This window comes from Heptranchias perlo, chromosome 9 (genome assembly GCF_035084215.1).
Source record: "Heptranchias perlo isolate sHepPer1 chromosome 9, sHepPer1.hap1, whole genome shotgun sequence".
Taxonomy (NCBI): Eukaryota; Metazoa; Chordata; class Chondrichthyes; order Hexanchiformes; family Hexanchidae; genus Heptranchias; species Heptranchias perlo.
Window position 1 is genome coordinate 47,053,568 of NC_090333.1, and position 17,936 is coordinate 47,071,503.

Below are 17,936 nucleotides of genomic sequence, written 5' to 3' on the forward strand. Positions count from 1 at the left end.
CTCAGATAACGTAGCATTAAAATAAGTATTACTTTCACCAAACCATTGGGTCTCCCTACTCCCTCACTCTTGGGACTCTACATCTTTTTTAAAAAAATTTTAAAAATGTTTCTGACCATCTCTGCTGGTCAACCCCTGATCTATGCCTGTAGGTGGCATGAGCATGTTTACACAATTGCCCATTTGTTTTATTGAGCAAAGTATTCCTGCAGACTGCAGTATACAACTGGAAGCCAAATGACAATTCCTCTGGCTTGACCTGCAGTCATGTCATACCCACAGGTGGCAAATCTAAAGTTTATTTCACCTTGCGACCAATCCACATTGCCCCTCTTTTTCTTTCCCTCCCTTCTCCCCACCCCCCACCCCCGGCTGAGAATGGGAACTGCTCCAGTAGGTTGAGGTTGGCTAGTTCTATAGTAAATTTGGTACATGGGGTGTGCATTTAATTGAAAACTCATTATAAATAACTGTTATTTCTTTAGGTAATGCTGTGATAGTTATTTTAATGTTAATGGTGTCACACCTGCCGACATACACTAGCTGCTATTTTATAGTTAGAATCTGTTATCCTGAGTGTGCAATCTGATCACCAGATTCTGATAAATTGCTTAATGCTTCTGAGCATTTTTTTCAGCTACCATTTTTTTCTCAGTAACTGAAATTTCTAATATCCAAAATAAGGTTTTAAATAAAATTTTAAAAATTACATATTTCATAGTAACATGAATAAATTTATCAGCTGAATTTTTTTCATGTCCTTTAATGTTGTCTTTTAAGTTTTTATTTGAAGGCCTATGCCTCTTTCAAAAGCCTAGGCGTCAACTGAATGTTTTTACCCCACAACAGTTAAGAGCTTTCACTTTGTGCATTCTGAGCATGTAGACTTTGCAGAATTTTCCAGCCTACATTCTTTACATTATGGGAGTTGAAAAATAAAAGGATGTGTACCCTCATCTGGTAAGGATTTGAGAGTTTCCTTGCTTTTTCTAAAACACTAAGAAACTAGAGATTGTATTCTCAAAGCATTTATTTCAGGCAAACAATGAATTTATATAAATATGTTGCAATTGTGCTTTTTTGTTATGAACTCCTCACTGAAAAACAGAGACAATATGTGTGAGTGTAAACTACTGTTATTTGACAGCATTGGGAATAACACCTGTTTGATTTTTTTTTGTTGATGGTGGTTAGGAAAAAAAATTAAATAGTTTATAGAAGATGAATTTGTTTTAAGTCAATAATCGCTTATGGTTGCACATAATATTACGGCCATTCTTTTAATACAAAAACTTGGAAACAATGAGCTTCCAAGTGTTATGAGGTAACTTTTGTTTATGGAAATTTATATTTATCAAAAACTTATGTCAGCAAGCTCACTAATAGATAGTGTGCTTTTGGCCCATGCCAGGATTGCATATCTGGAAACTGCACACCTCCAGTTCCTGATTTACTGTCAATTAATTTTAAAAAGTGGCAAATTTACACGAGTGCTTGAAGATAAGAACAGAAAAATAGAAACTACCTGATGGCAAAAGTGCTGGTGGGGTCACATGATGTGCAGAAACATGAGGGGAGGCCTGATGGTTTGAAACTATTGCAGTTTGGGTCCTGTTCTCTTGGACTTCCTTCCCCCTTGAGAACCTGCTCCAGCCAATACTGCTAGATCTCAGTAACACCCAAGACTCCAAATATATGTCCTAAGTCCTGCTGGACCTCAGGATCACCCTGCTCAGACTTCCTCCTCCTCCTCAACCCATTCCTAGATCCAATAAACTTCTCAATGCTCTCAAGACCTTGCACCACTTTCCTAGTGGTCCCTAATCCTAAAACTGCCCCAGTGCTCCTAGACCTTGAACTTCCTCCACAATGCCACATGTCTCAGCATCTTTGGACCTGCCTCAGTGTTTTTAGAACCTCTTCAGCATTCCTGAAACACTGCGAGCCCATCTAGGTGCAGCTAGACTCTTGAACCCCATCCCAATGCTGCTAAGTCTGTGTCCCTGGTAGTACTACTTTGCACAACACTCCTGTTCTTAAAACCTCTGATTCACCATGATAACAACATGGGAAATCTACTAGTGTGCTTATAAAGCCGTTGTTATTTCTCTTTATGTTGACCATCATTATCTTTCTTATTTCTTCTTCGCCTTCCTAATCACAGTTTTTGCTTCACTTTTATATTCTTTATTTCTCAGTTTTCTTCTCTAATATACCCCTATATTTATTGTATGCATTTTTTAGAATCTAATATTGCGCACTCCTTTTTTGGACATGCAACATGCTGATTAAGGATACAGTCTTGGTTGCTTCCTAGAATCCCCTCCCCAATTTGACCACAAACCTTTCTTATCCTAGTCTACCTTAGAGTCGTTAAAATCCCCTACTGTTGCAACTCAGTTACCACTGCAAATCTTTCTAAATTGCCTGCAAACCTCATGCTCTATTTCTTTCCCACTATTTGGCCTATAATGTATTCCCAATACTGGAACAGATCCCAGTACTGTAATAGATTCTTAACCCAAACAGATTTTGTCTGAGCACCATCAATCAATAAAAAACTTTCTATGTTTGTAATAAAGTTCTTAGTGAGGTTCCTCTCCTTTTTCCCTTTTACTACTACTACTATGTTATATTTATATCATTCCTTTTTTTTAAAAAAAAGTCCCAAGGCACTGTGCCAGAAGAGAGAGCTTTGGAGAGGTGATTGAAGGCTTGGGTGAAAAGTTGTGCTTTCAGAAGTTCCTTAAAAGTAGGAGAATGATGTGAGAGGGTCTCTGGAGGGAATTATAGAGAGCTGGTCCTAGGCAGGTGAAAGCTCTGGCATCACTGATGGGACAGAAGAAGGGTGGAATGGCCTAGGGGCCAGAGTTGGAAAATTGAGGAAGTGTAGGCCTGGAGGAGGTTAGAGGTAGGGTCTATGAAGGCCATGGAGGGATTTGAAGATGAGGAATTTAAACCATTATAGGCCGATGAGGATGAGAATGATGGATGAACGGCGCCTAGTGCAATGCGTATAAACAGCTGCATTTTGGGTAAGTTAGAGTTTATGGAGCATGGATGAAGAAAGGCCAGTCATGAGAGATTGGAGCAGTTGAGTCTGGAGGTGACAAAAGCATTGATAAGGGTTTCAGTATTGATGGGGCTAAGATAGGAGAAGTGGTGTGCAATATTGCAGAAGTAGAAATAAGTGGTCTTGCTGAAGACATAATGGGTTCAGAAGTACAGCTCAGGGTTAAAGAGTACCCCGAGGTTGCACAGTTTTGTTGAACCTGACTGAGACACCAGGGAGAGAGAGGGAGTCATGTGAGCAAAGTTTGTGGTGGCTTCAGTCTTTCCCATGTTAAGCTGAAGAAAGTTGCTGCTCTTCCAAGACTTTGGACAGCCAGTCTCACAGCACCCAAGTGGTGAGAGATAGAACTGGGTATCGTCAGCATACATACAGAAGCTAACCCTATGCCAGTGAATGATGTCACTGAGGGGCAACATGAAAATGAGGAAAAGGAACGGGCCAAGATAAGTCCTTAAACTCCTGAGGTGTTTGGGAGGTGAGGAAGATAAGCCATTGATAGAAATCAACAGCTTTGTTCATAAATGTAGTGGAACCAAGCAATGGCAGCCCCACGGAGCTAAGCAATGAAGGGGAGGTGGTGGTGGAGGAGGACAGTATGATCAGCTGTGACATGTTGCCGAAAGATTGAGGAGAAAAGGAGGGATAGCTCACCATGGTCAGTGTTGCAGAGGGTGTTATTCATGACTTTAACCAGATTGATCCAGTGGGCAACACTGAGCTTTTTGTTTCCTGTCTGTCAACCAACTTTCTATTTATGCTTCTGCATTTTCTCATGAACCATATGCCTGAAGATCCTACTTAATCTAATACCTAGCTTCTCAATCTCCTGTGTCACCTCCATCCTGTTCTTCTGTCATCGGTTCCAACATTAAACATGACTTTAGGCTGCTGTTCCCAGAATCTTCTTCACCTGCTCAATTATTATACCCTTTACTCTGGCACCTATTGGCTGCAGCTGTAGAAAAGATGATCTATCAGTCTAATGATGCAATCCTTCATAATTACAACTTGCTTTGTTTCAACATAATTTCTTCCCACTGGGTAACTACCTGCTCCATGAAACTGCTCGTAATTTCCTTTCCCTTGTGTTCCTGTTCTTATCTACATTGTCTGATAAATATACAATGCTGGATAACAATCAGGAGTTTCCTGTATTGCTGCTTTCTGAGTCCTCCTTTCGTCCCATCTCACTCCTCGACTGATGGTCTCCTCCTCCTTATCCTCTTCCATACTATTCCACTCTAGTTGTGGGCTATCAACCTGCAATATGCTTTCTAGGATCTCTTCAGTTGGAAGATCATTCTTGCATTTGTGATTTTCTCCGATGCTCCTGGGCTCCAGAAACTTCCACACAATGTCAGCCTTGCCTGTCCTGTCGTACTAGTAATTCACTAGTTAACATCTTGCTTGACCGTACTCTGATGGAACAGCTGAACTCTCGCTCCCTTCAAAACTAAATCCCTCTAAGTCAGTTTTTGTTGCTCCCCACTCATATATCCATAGGTTAATAGTTCCCTTTGGTTTAGTGGAAAAACATAAACCTGTATTGGTTATTGATATTGACTGATAGCAAAATTACCCTATTTTCTTGCTTTACTTTGCATTGCTGTGTAAATAAAGCTACACTTGTAGCTTTGAAATTAATGCTATTTATAAGTCCAAAAGTTTTCATTTCTTTTCTGCTTCATTAATGTTCCTGTTGCAGGTAAAGAGAGACTAAAAGTTAATTAGGAAAGGTTCAGACATAATCAGGTATTTGGTTTTAGTAAATTTTACTGATGCAAGTAATACAAATTGCACAGTTGACAGAAATTGTATACATCTCAGTTTCTGTATTTTATCTTTTTAGGAAACACACCTTTACACCTTGCTGTGATGCTAGGGCACAAAGGTGAGTACTGTTTTCTGGCACCTCCAATAGTTGCACATATTGCTGTATTGCGGTTATTCATCTTTTTAATTTATTGCAGAACATTTATCTGAACAATGTGGATTGTTAGAAACTTGAAGTACTGTCAAAATGTATAAATTGTCAAGTTGATCTCATGATTTTTTAATTTAAAAATTGGAATTGAGGAGGCTTGATTGGACTTGCCTTAAGGCTTAGGCCATCAACTTAGTTAAAATTTCAGTTAGAACTTAAATAAACTTACACATCTTTTCAGTTACTTCTACTTGATTAAACTTTGAGGTATAACTTTTAAATGGTGAGTTATATCAACTTATTTACTTAAACTTTCAGTTTTTGATATGGAAGTATAATTGCCGCCTTTTGATTCTTGTGGAATGTGATTGTCTGATCTGATTGCTCCCTGTATTGTTTTTAATCAAATTAAATGCTACATTAATGTGCACACACAAATTTATTGTATAACAGTAGTACATAGTAAAACAATGCCTCACCTAGGATTCAGTTTTCAGAATTATGCATAGCATATATACAATGTACATGACCCGTACATTGCATTTATAGTATATAGAGTTGCAAACACTGAAAAATATGAAGTCAGTCTCTTGTGGCAGAACTCACAGGTCATGATACACTGCTTTTATGAGCACAGGAGCATTATACCATGTAATGCGCAATGTATTATTCTGCTGCTTAGGTGCAGCAGTATGTAACTTAGTGTGCTCCTTGAAACCACCACGTGTAACTGCTGTGCCTTTATATTAGTGAATCTTCTGTGGCATTGCTCATTGAGTCAGAGGTTTATGGGTACGGCAGCATAGTGGTTATGATACTGGACTAGTAATCCAGAGGCCTGGACTAATAATCCAGAGTCATGAGTTCAAATCCCACCGCGGCAGCTGGGGAATTTAAATTCAATTAATTAAATCAAATCTGAAATATAAAAAAACTAGGATCAGTAATGGTGGCCACGAAACTACCGGATTGTCGTTAAAAACTCACCTGGTTCACTAATGTCCTTTAGGGACGGAAACCTGCCGTTCTTACCCGGTCTGGCCTATATGTGTCTCCAGACCCACAGCAATGTGGTTGATTCTTAATCGCCCTCTGAAATGGCCTGGAAGGCGGCTCACCACCACCTTCTCGAGGGCAATTAGGGATGGGCAATAAATGCTGGCCTTACCAGCGACGCCTACATCCCATGAATGAATATAAAAAAAGATATGCTATTCCAAAGGGTTGGGGTGTAGAAGGTGTGCATGTCCAACGAAGAAATTGGAATTAAATTTATAGACGTTCTGCCTGGAGAGAGTGAAGCAAGTAGTTTTTGGGTTATGTAAGATAATTTTTTCCTTACTCACTGCAACTAAATAAATAGATACCCCCGTTGGATAAATAAATCTTTGAGAACTATGTCAATTTTGGAATTTTCAGTATGAATGAAAGAAAAGCAGATGCTGTAATCAATCCCCTTAGTCTGTCATCTAGTCTCTCTCTCCCTCTCTCTCTCTCTCTCTCTCTCTCTCTCTCTCGTGAACAAAAACATGTGAAAATAGCTTTCCTGTAAAAACCATACCTCAAAAAAGGTTTTTTTTAAAAAAAAAAGATATTGCTTTGGCTTGCTTTGACATTGTTTTGAAATGCAAACTCTGTATTTCTGCCATAGCTTGAGCAAAGACCAAGTTGTTGCACTTGAGAGAATCATACTGATGTATGCTGGGAGAATATGTACACTCTACCTGCCCAGATTCCAACCTAATGTAATCCGGTCCCCATTTTATGAAGTCATACATTCTGCTCTTATTTTCATATACTTTGACAAAGATTAAGCACTTTGAGAAGTAGAATTGGTTGTAACTTGGAGTTTCTCTGTAATACAGGCCTAGGTATTAGATGCAAAACTGAGGCACTACAGCATCCCCCTTGATGGAGGGTGTAATTAAAGCTAGTCAAATTTACATAGGCAGTTTCCATTATAAATATGAACATAGGAATTTATAATGGAAAAAGCAACCACAGGAAGTGCACGCAGATGTGAATTTTTTTTAATATACTATATACACAGTGCTTTTTGTTCATACTTCAGGCATCACACCTTTTGTATATACAGATTTGTTGCAACTGTGGCTCAAATTTCATATTTATAAACAGCAATAAATATAACTGAATAGATAGGGTATGTACCACCAGGAAGTAGCAAACAGGAAAGAAAACCACCAATTGTGGAGTTTAGAAAAACTACGAATCAAAAATGGGCAATCAGCAGCAGCTGCCAATTTAAAAAAAAATGTCAAACCAATCACATTTCTCAATTTTAAAAAATCTTTTTGGCTGCCATCTTGGTTTCTCCACTAATCTGAGCACTTAATATTGGAAATAAGATTTGCAATAAATCAGATATTTTAAAAAATTGCAAAATTTACAAGAAAATGATTAAACTTACCACACCCTGTGATAATGTTTCCCTCAGAGGCCTATGCCTATGTGATTAGCCTGAGCTTTTGAGTTTGTGCAAGTTGTCAGACTCATCACTCTTCACAGAAGAGACTCAAGCTAGCAAGCTACATCTCCCAGCATGCACATGACATCAACAGTGACTGCAAGATTGGCCTTTCACAAAATGCTTCAGGACTTGCTGTTCGTAAACCTTGCCCCTTAGTGGAAAGTTACTTAGAATGAACCCCCCTCCCCCTGCCAAAAGCAAAGCCATTTTTAGGGCAGTGAAAGTAATCAATGTTTTTGTATAAAACATTGAAGATCAGGTAATTTATGAACTTATCAACTTTGTTTGAGATAATGTTCCTGAAAAATAAATGTAGTTACCATAAATGTAGATACTGTTGTAATATGTTGTATACATGTACAATGTATGACAAATGAAATTTTAAAATGCCACATTTCAAAGTGTGTTTACATTTTGTAATCTATTCTAAATGGTTATTTGTTTATACTGAGAACTCAAACAATGATCGTTCATATAAAGTAGCAAATTCTGGAAGGACTACCATTATTCAAATTTAGATCAAAATCCTCAATTTAAAATATTTTACCAAATGTTCTGCTTAAATAAATTAAGTTCTGGTACAAACTCAAGTTTTACAGGTTGGCCTTTGCTTGAAAAAGTCACCCCCTAAACACATCATCTTATCCTAAGATGTCCCTCCTATTAAATGCAGAAATTTATTTATGTAACTGTGGCACTTGTGAACATACTAAGTTACATACTGCTGCAATTAAGCAGCATACCTGTATTGGATAAGGAAAATATAATTTACCAGGTACCGAACAAACAACAAACTTTTTTCAAAATTCTTTCACTGGAGGTGTGTTCTTCGCCCTTTTTTTCATCATTGTAACCTCTTGCTCACTGTGAGTAGTGGAACATTGAAACAGGAGTAGGCCATTTAGCCCCTTGGGCCTGTTCCATCATTTAATGAGATCATGGCTGATCTGTGACCTAACTCCATATACCCACCTTAATATCCATATGTCCCTTAATACCTTTAGTTAACAAAAGTCTATTCATCTCAGATTTAAAATTAACAATTGAGCTAGCATCAACTGCCGTTCGCGGAAGAGAGTTCCAAACTTCTACTAACCTCTGCATGTAGAAGTGTTACTTAACTTCACTCCCAAAAGTCCTGGCTCTAATTTTTAGGCTATGTTCCCTAGTCGTAGACTCCCCAACCAGTGGAAATAGGGTAGATAGTTTCTCTCTATCAGTTCCCCTTAATATCTTGAAAACTTTGATCAAATCACCCTTTAATCTTCTAAATTCCACGGAATACAACCCTAGTTTGTGTAATCTCTCCTTGTAGTTTAACCCTTGGAGTCCAGGTATCATTCTAGTAAATCTATGCTGCACTCCCTCCAAGGGCAATATATCCTCCCTAAGGTGCGGTGCCCAGAACTGAACAGGTACTCCAGGTTGGTCTAACCAGGGCTTTGCAAAGCTGTAGCATAACTTCTACCCCCTTGTATTCTAATCCTCTATATATAAAAGCCAGCATTCCATTAGCCTTTTTGATTATTTTCTGTACCTGTCTACATTTTAATGATCTATGTACTTGGACCTCCCACTTGAACTTTTCATCATTTAGAAAGTACTCTGATCTATCCTTTTTAGGTCCAAAGTGGATGACCTCACATTTGCCTACACTGAAATCCATTTGCCACAGTTTTGCCCATTCACTTAATCTATTAATATCTCTCTGTAATTTTATGCTTCCATCTACACTGCTTACAATGCTGCCTATCTTTGTGTCATCGCCAAACTTGGCTGTGTGGCTCTCTATCCTGTCATCTAAGTCATTAATAAATAGTGAATAGTTGAGACCCCAACACAAATCCCTGTGGGACACCACTAGTCACATCCAGCCAATTTGAGTATCTGCCCATCATCCCTATTCTCTGTCTCCTGCCGCTCAGCCAATTTCAATAATTTGCCCTCATTGCCACAAGCTTCAACTTTAGCTAAGTCTTTTATGAGGGACTTTATCAAATGCCTTCTGGCAGTCCATAGAAACAAAATCCATAGACATTCCCCTGGCCAGAGAAGGTCCAATAATAAGTATAAATATGTATTGTGTATCCATAGGATGTCAAGCCCCAGAGAGGACAACAGTTCAAAATAACGATTTAGCTTGAGCCAATCAAAAAATCACTTTCATTTACTAGACAGTAGGAAAGCTGCCAATCCACATTAAACCAGTATCACAAAGCCAATCTCAATCAAATTACTCGCTAAACACCCATAAATTGGTAATTTAATTCGAGAAATGCATGGAAGAATTTTTTCTTGCATACACTTGCCTGGGGCTTGAGTTCTGAACTGAAGGGATTTCCACGACACATTTTCTGTGTTAGAGAGAGAGGTGCATCATGAGAGTGACAGTTTTTAGCTTGTACCTATGTAATTGCAATACGAAGAATACATCACAACAACCCACATGACAGCACAATCAGGTTTTTTTAAAAAATACAATGATGAGGTCAGGCAGCAGGGGGAGGATGAATCATAAATGGGAAAATATTTGATATTTTTCATTTTATACACATATTAAATAAAAATTGAGTTAATGAATGTGTGTTTGAGATTTATTTTGTGTGTTGTCAAAGGGGACTGAGATTTACAGTGGGGTTGGGGATAGCAGTGTTTGAGGCACTTTTCTAAGCTCTGATACTGTGGCTGGAGTCAGTTAAACCAGAGTATATTGAATGACCACCTGTTCAAGATGTTTGCCATTGGAGACTTGGCAATGGAAAAACCTCCCAGGTGCAGTGCTATACCAATGTCCATTTCAGCAAGAACCACAAATCTACTGTGGGAAGCAAGGGAGAGAAAAATATCTATCCCATCATGTAAAGAAATGAGAAAAAGGAGGAATGTTTTGCGGATGGGGGAGGAATTGCGAGTTTACCGTGGGAATTGTTTTTTAAAAAAAAAATCATGACAGAATCTGCTCTTTAAAAATAAAGGAAAAGACTCACCATTAACGTTGCTGCTATTTTTGTCAGCAAATAACCTATTTAGGAGGTATGGCAAAGCATCCATTTACAAATTAGTGGGACCTGAAGTGACCATTGTGGGTTCTATATTTTGAAAAGGATTCATGTGACCCTGAAAATTGAAGTTGATGATTTATTTGCTAAGTACCAAACCATGCAGTGCATTTAGCTAATAAGTTATCAGGGAAGCTACTTTATTGCAGCTTCTGGGTGTTCTTGCCTACTTAGATCCAATTGAAATTGCAAAAACCCAAATGACTTAGTCAGAATTCGTAAATGTAATGCTTGACTGCTTCGTGAATCAGTTGCGTAAAGGAAGCCACGAGTGGGAATGCTCATCTTGGCCTGGTATTTGAATATGGCCCAAATACTGCACAAAAAATGGAAGTTCATGGGGTACAGTGACCACATGATCAAGTTTAACATGATCGGGAACCCAATTATACCAAAGTCTAGGAATCAGATTTATAACTTTTAAAAATAGTAGGGGGGGGGTGGAATTGAGAAATGGATTGGATGTTTGCCAAATTTAAGCTGAAGACAAATGGAACACTTTTAAAACACATGGAAAGCAAGCAAGTGCCTAAGATCAACTAAGCTCAGACTAAACAAACATGATCGTAAATGGATTAACAAGCAAATTAAAAGTAAAATAAAGAGGGGAAATGACCTCTACAATTCTGCAGGGAGAAACTGGGAGGAATATAGGATCATGCAGTAACATATTAAAAGGGTGATTAGACGGGCTAAGGGAGACTTGCCTGCAGTGGCAAAATGAAACAGCAAAAAAATTATTTTGGAATGACAATAGCAAGAGGACGGTCAGAGATGAGATTTAATATGCTTGAAATTGATGATCGCAGGGTAGTAAATATTCTGAATAATTACTTCCTCGAGTATTCACGAGGGAAGACATAAACAACATGCCCTACTCCAAAAAAGAGTACTATGGCACAATTCGAGACTTTGATATAAATGAAATGGAAGTTCTAGACAAGCTGATAAACCCTTAAAACATCTAAATCTCCAGGATTAGATGGTATTTATCCCAGATAGTCGAGAGATTAGTGAAGAGATTTATGAGGCACTGACTACCATAGAGCGAGTCAGTGGACGCTGGAGAAGTACCAGTAGATTGGAAACCGTCTAATGTGGTGCTCATATTCGAAAAAGGTGACCTGACAGACACAGGCAGCTATATTAATCTTACTTTAATTCCATGTAAAATAACCAAATTGCTTATTAAGAGTAAACAATAAACTAGTAAATAGCAGCCAACACAGCTTTAGAAGGGGCAGATCCTGCCTGACCAACTTCCTTGATTTCTTTGAGGAAGTGACAACCCAAATCGATTGTGGTAAACCCTTGACCTTGTATACATAGACTTTCCAAAGAGATTTGATAAAGTTCTACAGAAAAGATTACTAATTAAGCCCAAAGCTGTGGGAATTCAGGGCAGTACTTGGATATGGATAAGAAACTGACTGGAGGGTAGAAAACAGCAGGTACTGGTTAGAATGATGTCAGGGTGGGTGAAAATATTAAGATTGGTGCCCAAGGGCTCAGTGTTGGAACCACTAATTTTTTAATTTACATAAATTACTTGGATTCTGAAAGTCCAAGCAAATTGGTTAAATTGGCAGAGGATACCAAACTAGGAAGGGCAGTAGAATCCAAGGGGGCAGGCCACAAATTACACAATGAGCTGAACAAAATGTGAGTGGGCGAACAATAGTAAATTAAATTTACTGCAGATCAGCATAAAGTATTACATATAAGGAAGAATAAAGAGCAATATGCGTACTTCATGAATGGTGTTAAAATGGCCACGGATGAAATTGAAAGAGACCTAGGAGTCGCAATGCTGAATATATCCAGCCAATACAGCAGCAATCAACAAAGCTAATAGCATGTTGAACGACATAACCAAAATAGTAGAATACAAATCAGAAGAAATCGTGATCAGTGTTCTGGTCAGACCACACCTTAAGCACCGTGTCCAGTCCTGGTTGCCGAGAAACAAGGGAGACTTTAAAGCTCTGGAGGTAGTGCGGAGAATAGCCACGATGCTGATCACTAATGTTTAATTCTGAGTTATGAGGAAAAACTGGAGAGACTCTAGTTTTTCTGTCTGGAAAGCAGGCATCTTGAAAGATCTTATAGAGCAGTAGTGTCAAACTGGTGGCCAGATTTGGCCTGTGGAACAGATTCATCCAGCCCATGGTGTGCAATGCTGCATGTTTGCCGCATGTGGGAATCTTTCAAGAGCTGCCCTGGTGTATGAGTCACGTGCAGGTGATCCTGACTTCGGTTACACACTGGGACATGGCTCAGTAGAGACATAGCGACTAGGAAGCTGAGTGTCTCTCAGCACTTCACACTGCATTTGAGTGAGGGCTGGGGTTATTTGGGCAGTGGGTGGGTGCTGCGGGGTTGAGTCCTGTCTATCACGGAGGTATTTTGGTGCTGGGTAGCTAGTGGCTGCAGTCGGGGTGCTGTACGCCCTGATTTTATATGGCAAGCTCCAACCACCGCTGCTCATGGGGCTGGGAGAGGAGGGGAGCAGCCACAGCCCTGCTCCCTGAGATCCCCTCTCGTTGCAACAAACCCCATGAACGTCCCTGGGCCTGACAACCCGTCTCAACTGTTGGCTCCTCGCTTGGCATCTCGCAGAGTTTACAGCCCGAGCCCGAACTTCAATCAGCAGCAAGGGGAACTGCTGAAAAATGAGATTTGAGAGGGAGACCAGCTTTTGTGGTGGCAGGATTATTTTTCTAAATTATTTTTGAGTAACATATTTGTAATTTTTTTGGAAGAGCATTGCTCATTCTTTTGTTTTTAAATGATTAGAACGATCGTGAGATGGATTGAATATCTTTCTCAAAAATGTAATGTGGTGAATGAATTTGTTTTTTTAAATCTCATGTACATCAGTCCTGCATAGCCTGCTTAGAAAGTCAAGTTAGCCTTGGTTCTCAGTTGTTGTCTTGTTAGGTCCGGCTGTAAATTGTAGGTGAGTAAGTAATAAAAATCTGGACCTCTCAGTTCAGCGCACAGGTATTTTACAGTATGTCAGAGTAGCAGCACACTGCATTCCTAGGCACTTTATGATAAAGAAAAGGTGAGTTTGTAAAGTGAGACCAAGCAGAACTGTCTGAGTTAAAGCAGTTTGGGCTTAATAAGCTCACTCTTTGAAACAGAATCTAGAATGAGAGAGATGGAAGTAGAACCCTCAACAAATAATGAATATACAGAATGCTGGAGTTGAAAAAAGAAATGCTGATTTGACTGTGATTTTGTTACAACTACACAATTATTATGACTTAATGACTATGATGTAGAGTCTGACAAAGGGAACAGCTGAAAGATGGGATTGGAGGGAGCGGCTGTCCTGGTGTCTGGGATTTTATTGATACAAATCCATAAATCTTGGTAAGGCAGATGTGTCCACGCCTAAGTCCATTGATATGCTTTTATTTCCACCATTTACTGATGGTGATGATAAATCTAACAATGATTTAATTTAAAAATAAGGCAGTTATTTTGCCTCAGCTGAACCTACGGTGCGGATTCACTTGAGGAAAAACAATTACTACAGGCTTCAGTGCCTTTGTTACAAATGAAAATCTAGCTTTTTTTCAAAAGCAAAAATATTTTTTTGTTGCTTTTGCACTCTCCCTCTTAAATTGTGCAGTTTGTAACACAGAACTCACGTACCACCAATTAGGTAAATTACCAAACATTGATATGAATTATGAAATTAATTTCATATTTCTTTGTGGACATGAATGGAAAGCCCACGTGCTTGAGTTGTAAGAAATGGGTAGCTTTGATGAAAGAATACAACATTCAAAAAACTGAAGCAAATCATGGTGAGAGATATGATAAATACTCAGGAAAGTTACATAAAGATAAATTTTCTGAATTAACACCATTGTTTAAAAAGCAGCAATCAATACACCATGTTGTGTATCAGCAATAAGGCTGCTAACATAAACTTCAGTTTTTAGTAGGGGCCACATGAAATATGCACTTGGGATCCTTTTATGGGATAGTTTGCTGAGTGGCTAAGATGCTTATACTCGCTCTGCTGCACAAAGTAGCAAAGTGATTTTGACTCTGGCTTGTTCCTCCAACCACTGAGTAAGGCCCTGGAAAAAAATGTTGCAGCTTTGACATAGTTGTGCATTTTGCCCAATATAAACAGGTCAGTTTCTTGAGTAAGCGATACTCCGAGATTGTTTCAGGAAATGGTTTCTCAATATTAGTGCAGTATTACACTGTTCTTCTCTTATCTGTGAGCTGGATCAGAACCCAATTATGTTTAGCATTTAAGGTGTGGTACAACATTGCTTCTGGTCTTGGAACTGTTTTGTTGTGAACATTGTACTGTAACAAGGTAAATTAGGTCATGGCTACATGATCTGATTAATACTTTTACATGCTGTTCATACATGAAGATTAAATTATGTTGTGCAGATGTCAAACATTTCAGCAATGGGTGTAGTTACTGAATTATATAGCTGGTTAGTCATTGCTTAAAAAAAACAAAAGCTTAACTAAAGTTTTTTGAGCTATCTCAAAATGGAGTTAGTACATAGTTTAAACACTGCTTCCGTAGTTACTGTCACTTTCATTTCTGGTTAGCAGTTTTTAAAGCTCTTTTATTGTTAACTGAAATTACTTGAATCTCCTTTCGTTTGAATATATTAACTTGAAAGATGCCTGTAGAGCTATTTTGTCTAATAGTTTTTGAATTATATTTTGTTAGTAAAAATATAAGTAGCATCTTCTCATAATACTTTGTAATTTGTAGAATTAGTTTCTTTGATACCTTATGCTGATTAAAGCAGGAATGATCGCTTTTTTTTGTCCGAATTATGAAATGTGGCACTTGCAAGGAAGGAACCACGTGAGCTGGTACCGAGTGCAATGATAAGCTGGCTATTGACTTCATTCCTTACAAAGACAATACACCTTTTGTTAGCCTGTCTATGGTGATCTGGTTTTTAAATATATTAGTGTCAGATCTACATAGCTGCGTTTACATATTTTGACCTCTGCTGTAAAGTTCATGGTGATTCATTTGAGTCTTAGCAAAATAATTAATAGTATTGCAGAAGCTACTTGTGATCTTTACTTGGATTACATGTCTGAAAAGTGAATGATAGATAGTATTACAGGACTGGAGCGTATAATCTAAGGATTCTGTTAAGATTATAACAGCAAGCTTGAATGGTTTGTAAGGTTCTCAGAACTTTGCTATTGTAACATCTTGTGCAATCAAACTTTTTTTTATTTCCTGGAATCTGTATGCCTTAGTTATTGTATTGGGTAACCACTAGACTTTGCAGATACAGGGATTTTATTGATACCTTGTTTTGCAATCATGTTTGCCATTTTCTGAGGTAATGCTGTTTTAATGTTTATATACATATAATGTATATAATGTAATAACTGTTTTAATGTTATATATATACTGGGCCAAACTTCTTTTACGGAGCAGTGTTTGAAGTTCCTGGTACTATGTTTGAGTCACACAACTAGAAATTTTTATAGTAGTAGTGACACTTTTTCGGTGAGGTTTATTTCCTCATCAAGGTACGCAATATTAGTGTTGGGGAATGGAACACCTTACCTTTTGGGTACCAAGTGTTCACAGGTCAAGTAATAGCAGTTAGATTCAAAGCTACTTCTACTCAAACCCAACAATATGAGTGAGCTCCAACCTTATAAAGGTACCTTGTATTACAACAATGTAACCTTTTTTCATTTCCCACAGCAGCCATTCTGTGGCCTGTCCAGTGAGATTGCCAACTTTTGCCAGTTTTGTGCAGTGAACCATGCTTTGTAGGCACTGGATTGAAACTCATTTCACATAGGATGGCCAACAGATTTTTATTCCATCAGTCTGGGCTGGATTTAAACCTAGGTACCAGAGGACAGTGGTTAAACCACTGTACTTCTCAGAACTACAACTATGAGAACTTTTAGTCGTACAACACTTGACTTAAAAACCAGAAAGTAAAAAAAAAATGAGCACAATTAAGACTGAGGTGCTTAGGCTTTAAGGGCCCGGGGACCCTTGGAGCTGGAATTTGAAAGCCCTGATTTAGAACATGAAATTTTCATATTAGAAAACTGATTTTAAAAAAAATCTACTTGAGCAATTTACGTTGCTTCACTTTTATTTCTCATTTTACCAGAATTTCTAAATCTATGTATTTGGTAGTTTTTTTTTGTTGAACATTTTGTTTATATAGAGGTCACTAACATGGTGGATAAGGAAGTGTCTATGGATGTTGTCCAAATAGACTTTCAGAAGACATTTGATAAGGTTCCGTATAAGAGATGATTAGCAAAAATGAAAATGCATGGAATTGGAGGTAACCTTGCGATATGGGTTGGTAATTAGTTGAACGGCTAGGGGACTGAGTAGGGATAAAGGGAATGTTCTTTAATTGGTGGGATGTTACAAGTGGTAGTCCCCTGGAATCTGTACTGGGGCTTCAGCTTTTCACCATTTATGTTAATGATTTGGCTGAACAAATAGAGGGCTGTACATCCGAGTTTGCAGATAACATTGTTAGGGGGCATAAATGTGTAAATAGGAGTAGAAAGTTACAAAAGGACATGGGCAATGAGTAGGCAGAACTACTGCAGTTGGAGTACAATGTTGAAAATGTTGGATCCAAGAAAGACAATTGAAATATTTCTTAATAGTGAGAGACCAGGAGCTGTAAAAGAGCAAAGACATATTGATGTCTATGTGTACAAATCACTTGAAGGGACCCAAATACCGCATTCAGTTTTGGATACCGGACCTCAGGAAAGGTATATTGGCCTTGGAGGGGGTACAACGATTCATCAGAATTATACTAGGGCTTAAGGGGTTAAATTATGAGGCCAGGTTTTAAAAACTTGGCTTGTAATCTCAAGTTTAGAAGATTGAGGGGTGATCTGTTTGAGGTATTTAAAATGATAAAAGGGTATGATAGGGGAGATACAGAGAAACTATTTCCTCTGGCAGGGGAATCCAGAAAAGGGGGGCGTAATCTTAAAATTAGAGCCAGGCCAGTTAGGAGTGAAATCAGGAAGCACTTTTTCTCACACGTGGTGGAAATCTGAAACTCCCTTTCCCAAAAGGCTGTGGATGTTGGGTCAATTGGCATTTTCAAAACTCAGATTGATAGAATTTTGTTAGGTAAGGATATGGAAAAAAGGTGGATAAATGGAGTTGAGGTATAGATCAGGTGAGACTGCATTGTCGAGCCAGCAACTCATTACTTACATTTTTTGCCTTTATGACCTTAGTGCACACCTGATGCATAGGTGCAAAACACCACAGGTCCTTCCCCGTTGTATTATACTGCTCTATGTGGAGCAAGTGCCATGCCGTCAATGCCTGATATGCATTAGCGCTACAGACACCAAGCATCACATTGG

At 38.5% G+C, this 17,936-nt stretch overlaps 1 protein-coding gene across 1 annotated transcript in view; it reads left to right on the top strand.

Annotated features, from left to right (window-relative positions):
• Positions 1-17,936, top strand: part of ankrd13c (ankyrin repeat domain 13C) — a 75,259-nt gene that overhangs the window by 1,665 nt on the left and 55,658 nt on the right. The window contains exon 2 of the mRNA XM_067990333.1: positions 4,923-4,964. Within this exon, the coding sequence (XP_067846434.1) occupies positions 4,923-4,964 (42 nt within the window). The remainder of the gene's footprint in view (positions 1-4,922; positions 4,965-17,936) is intronic.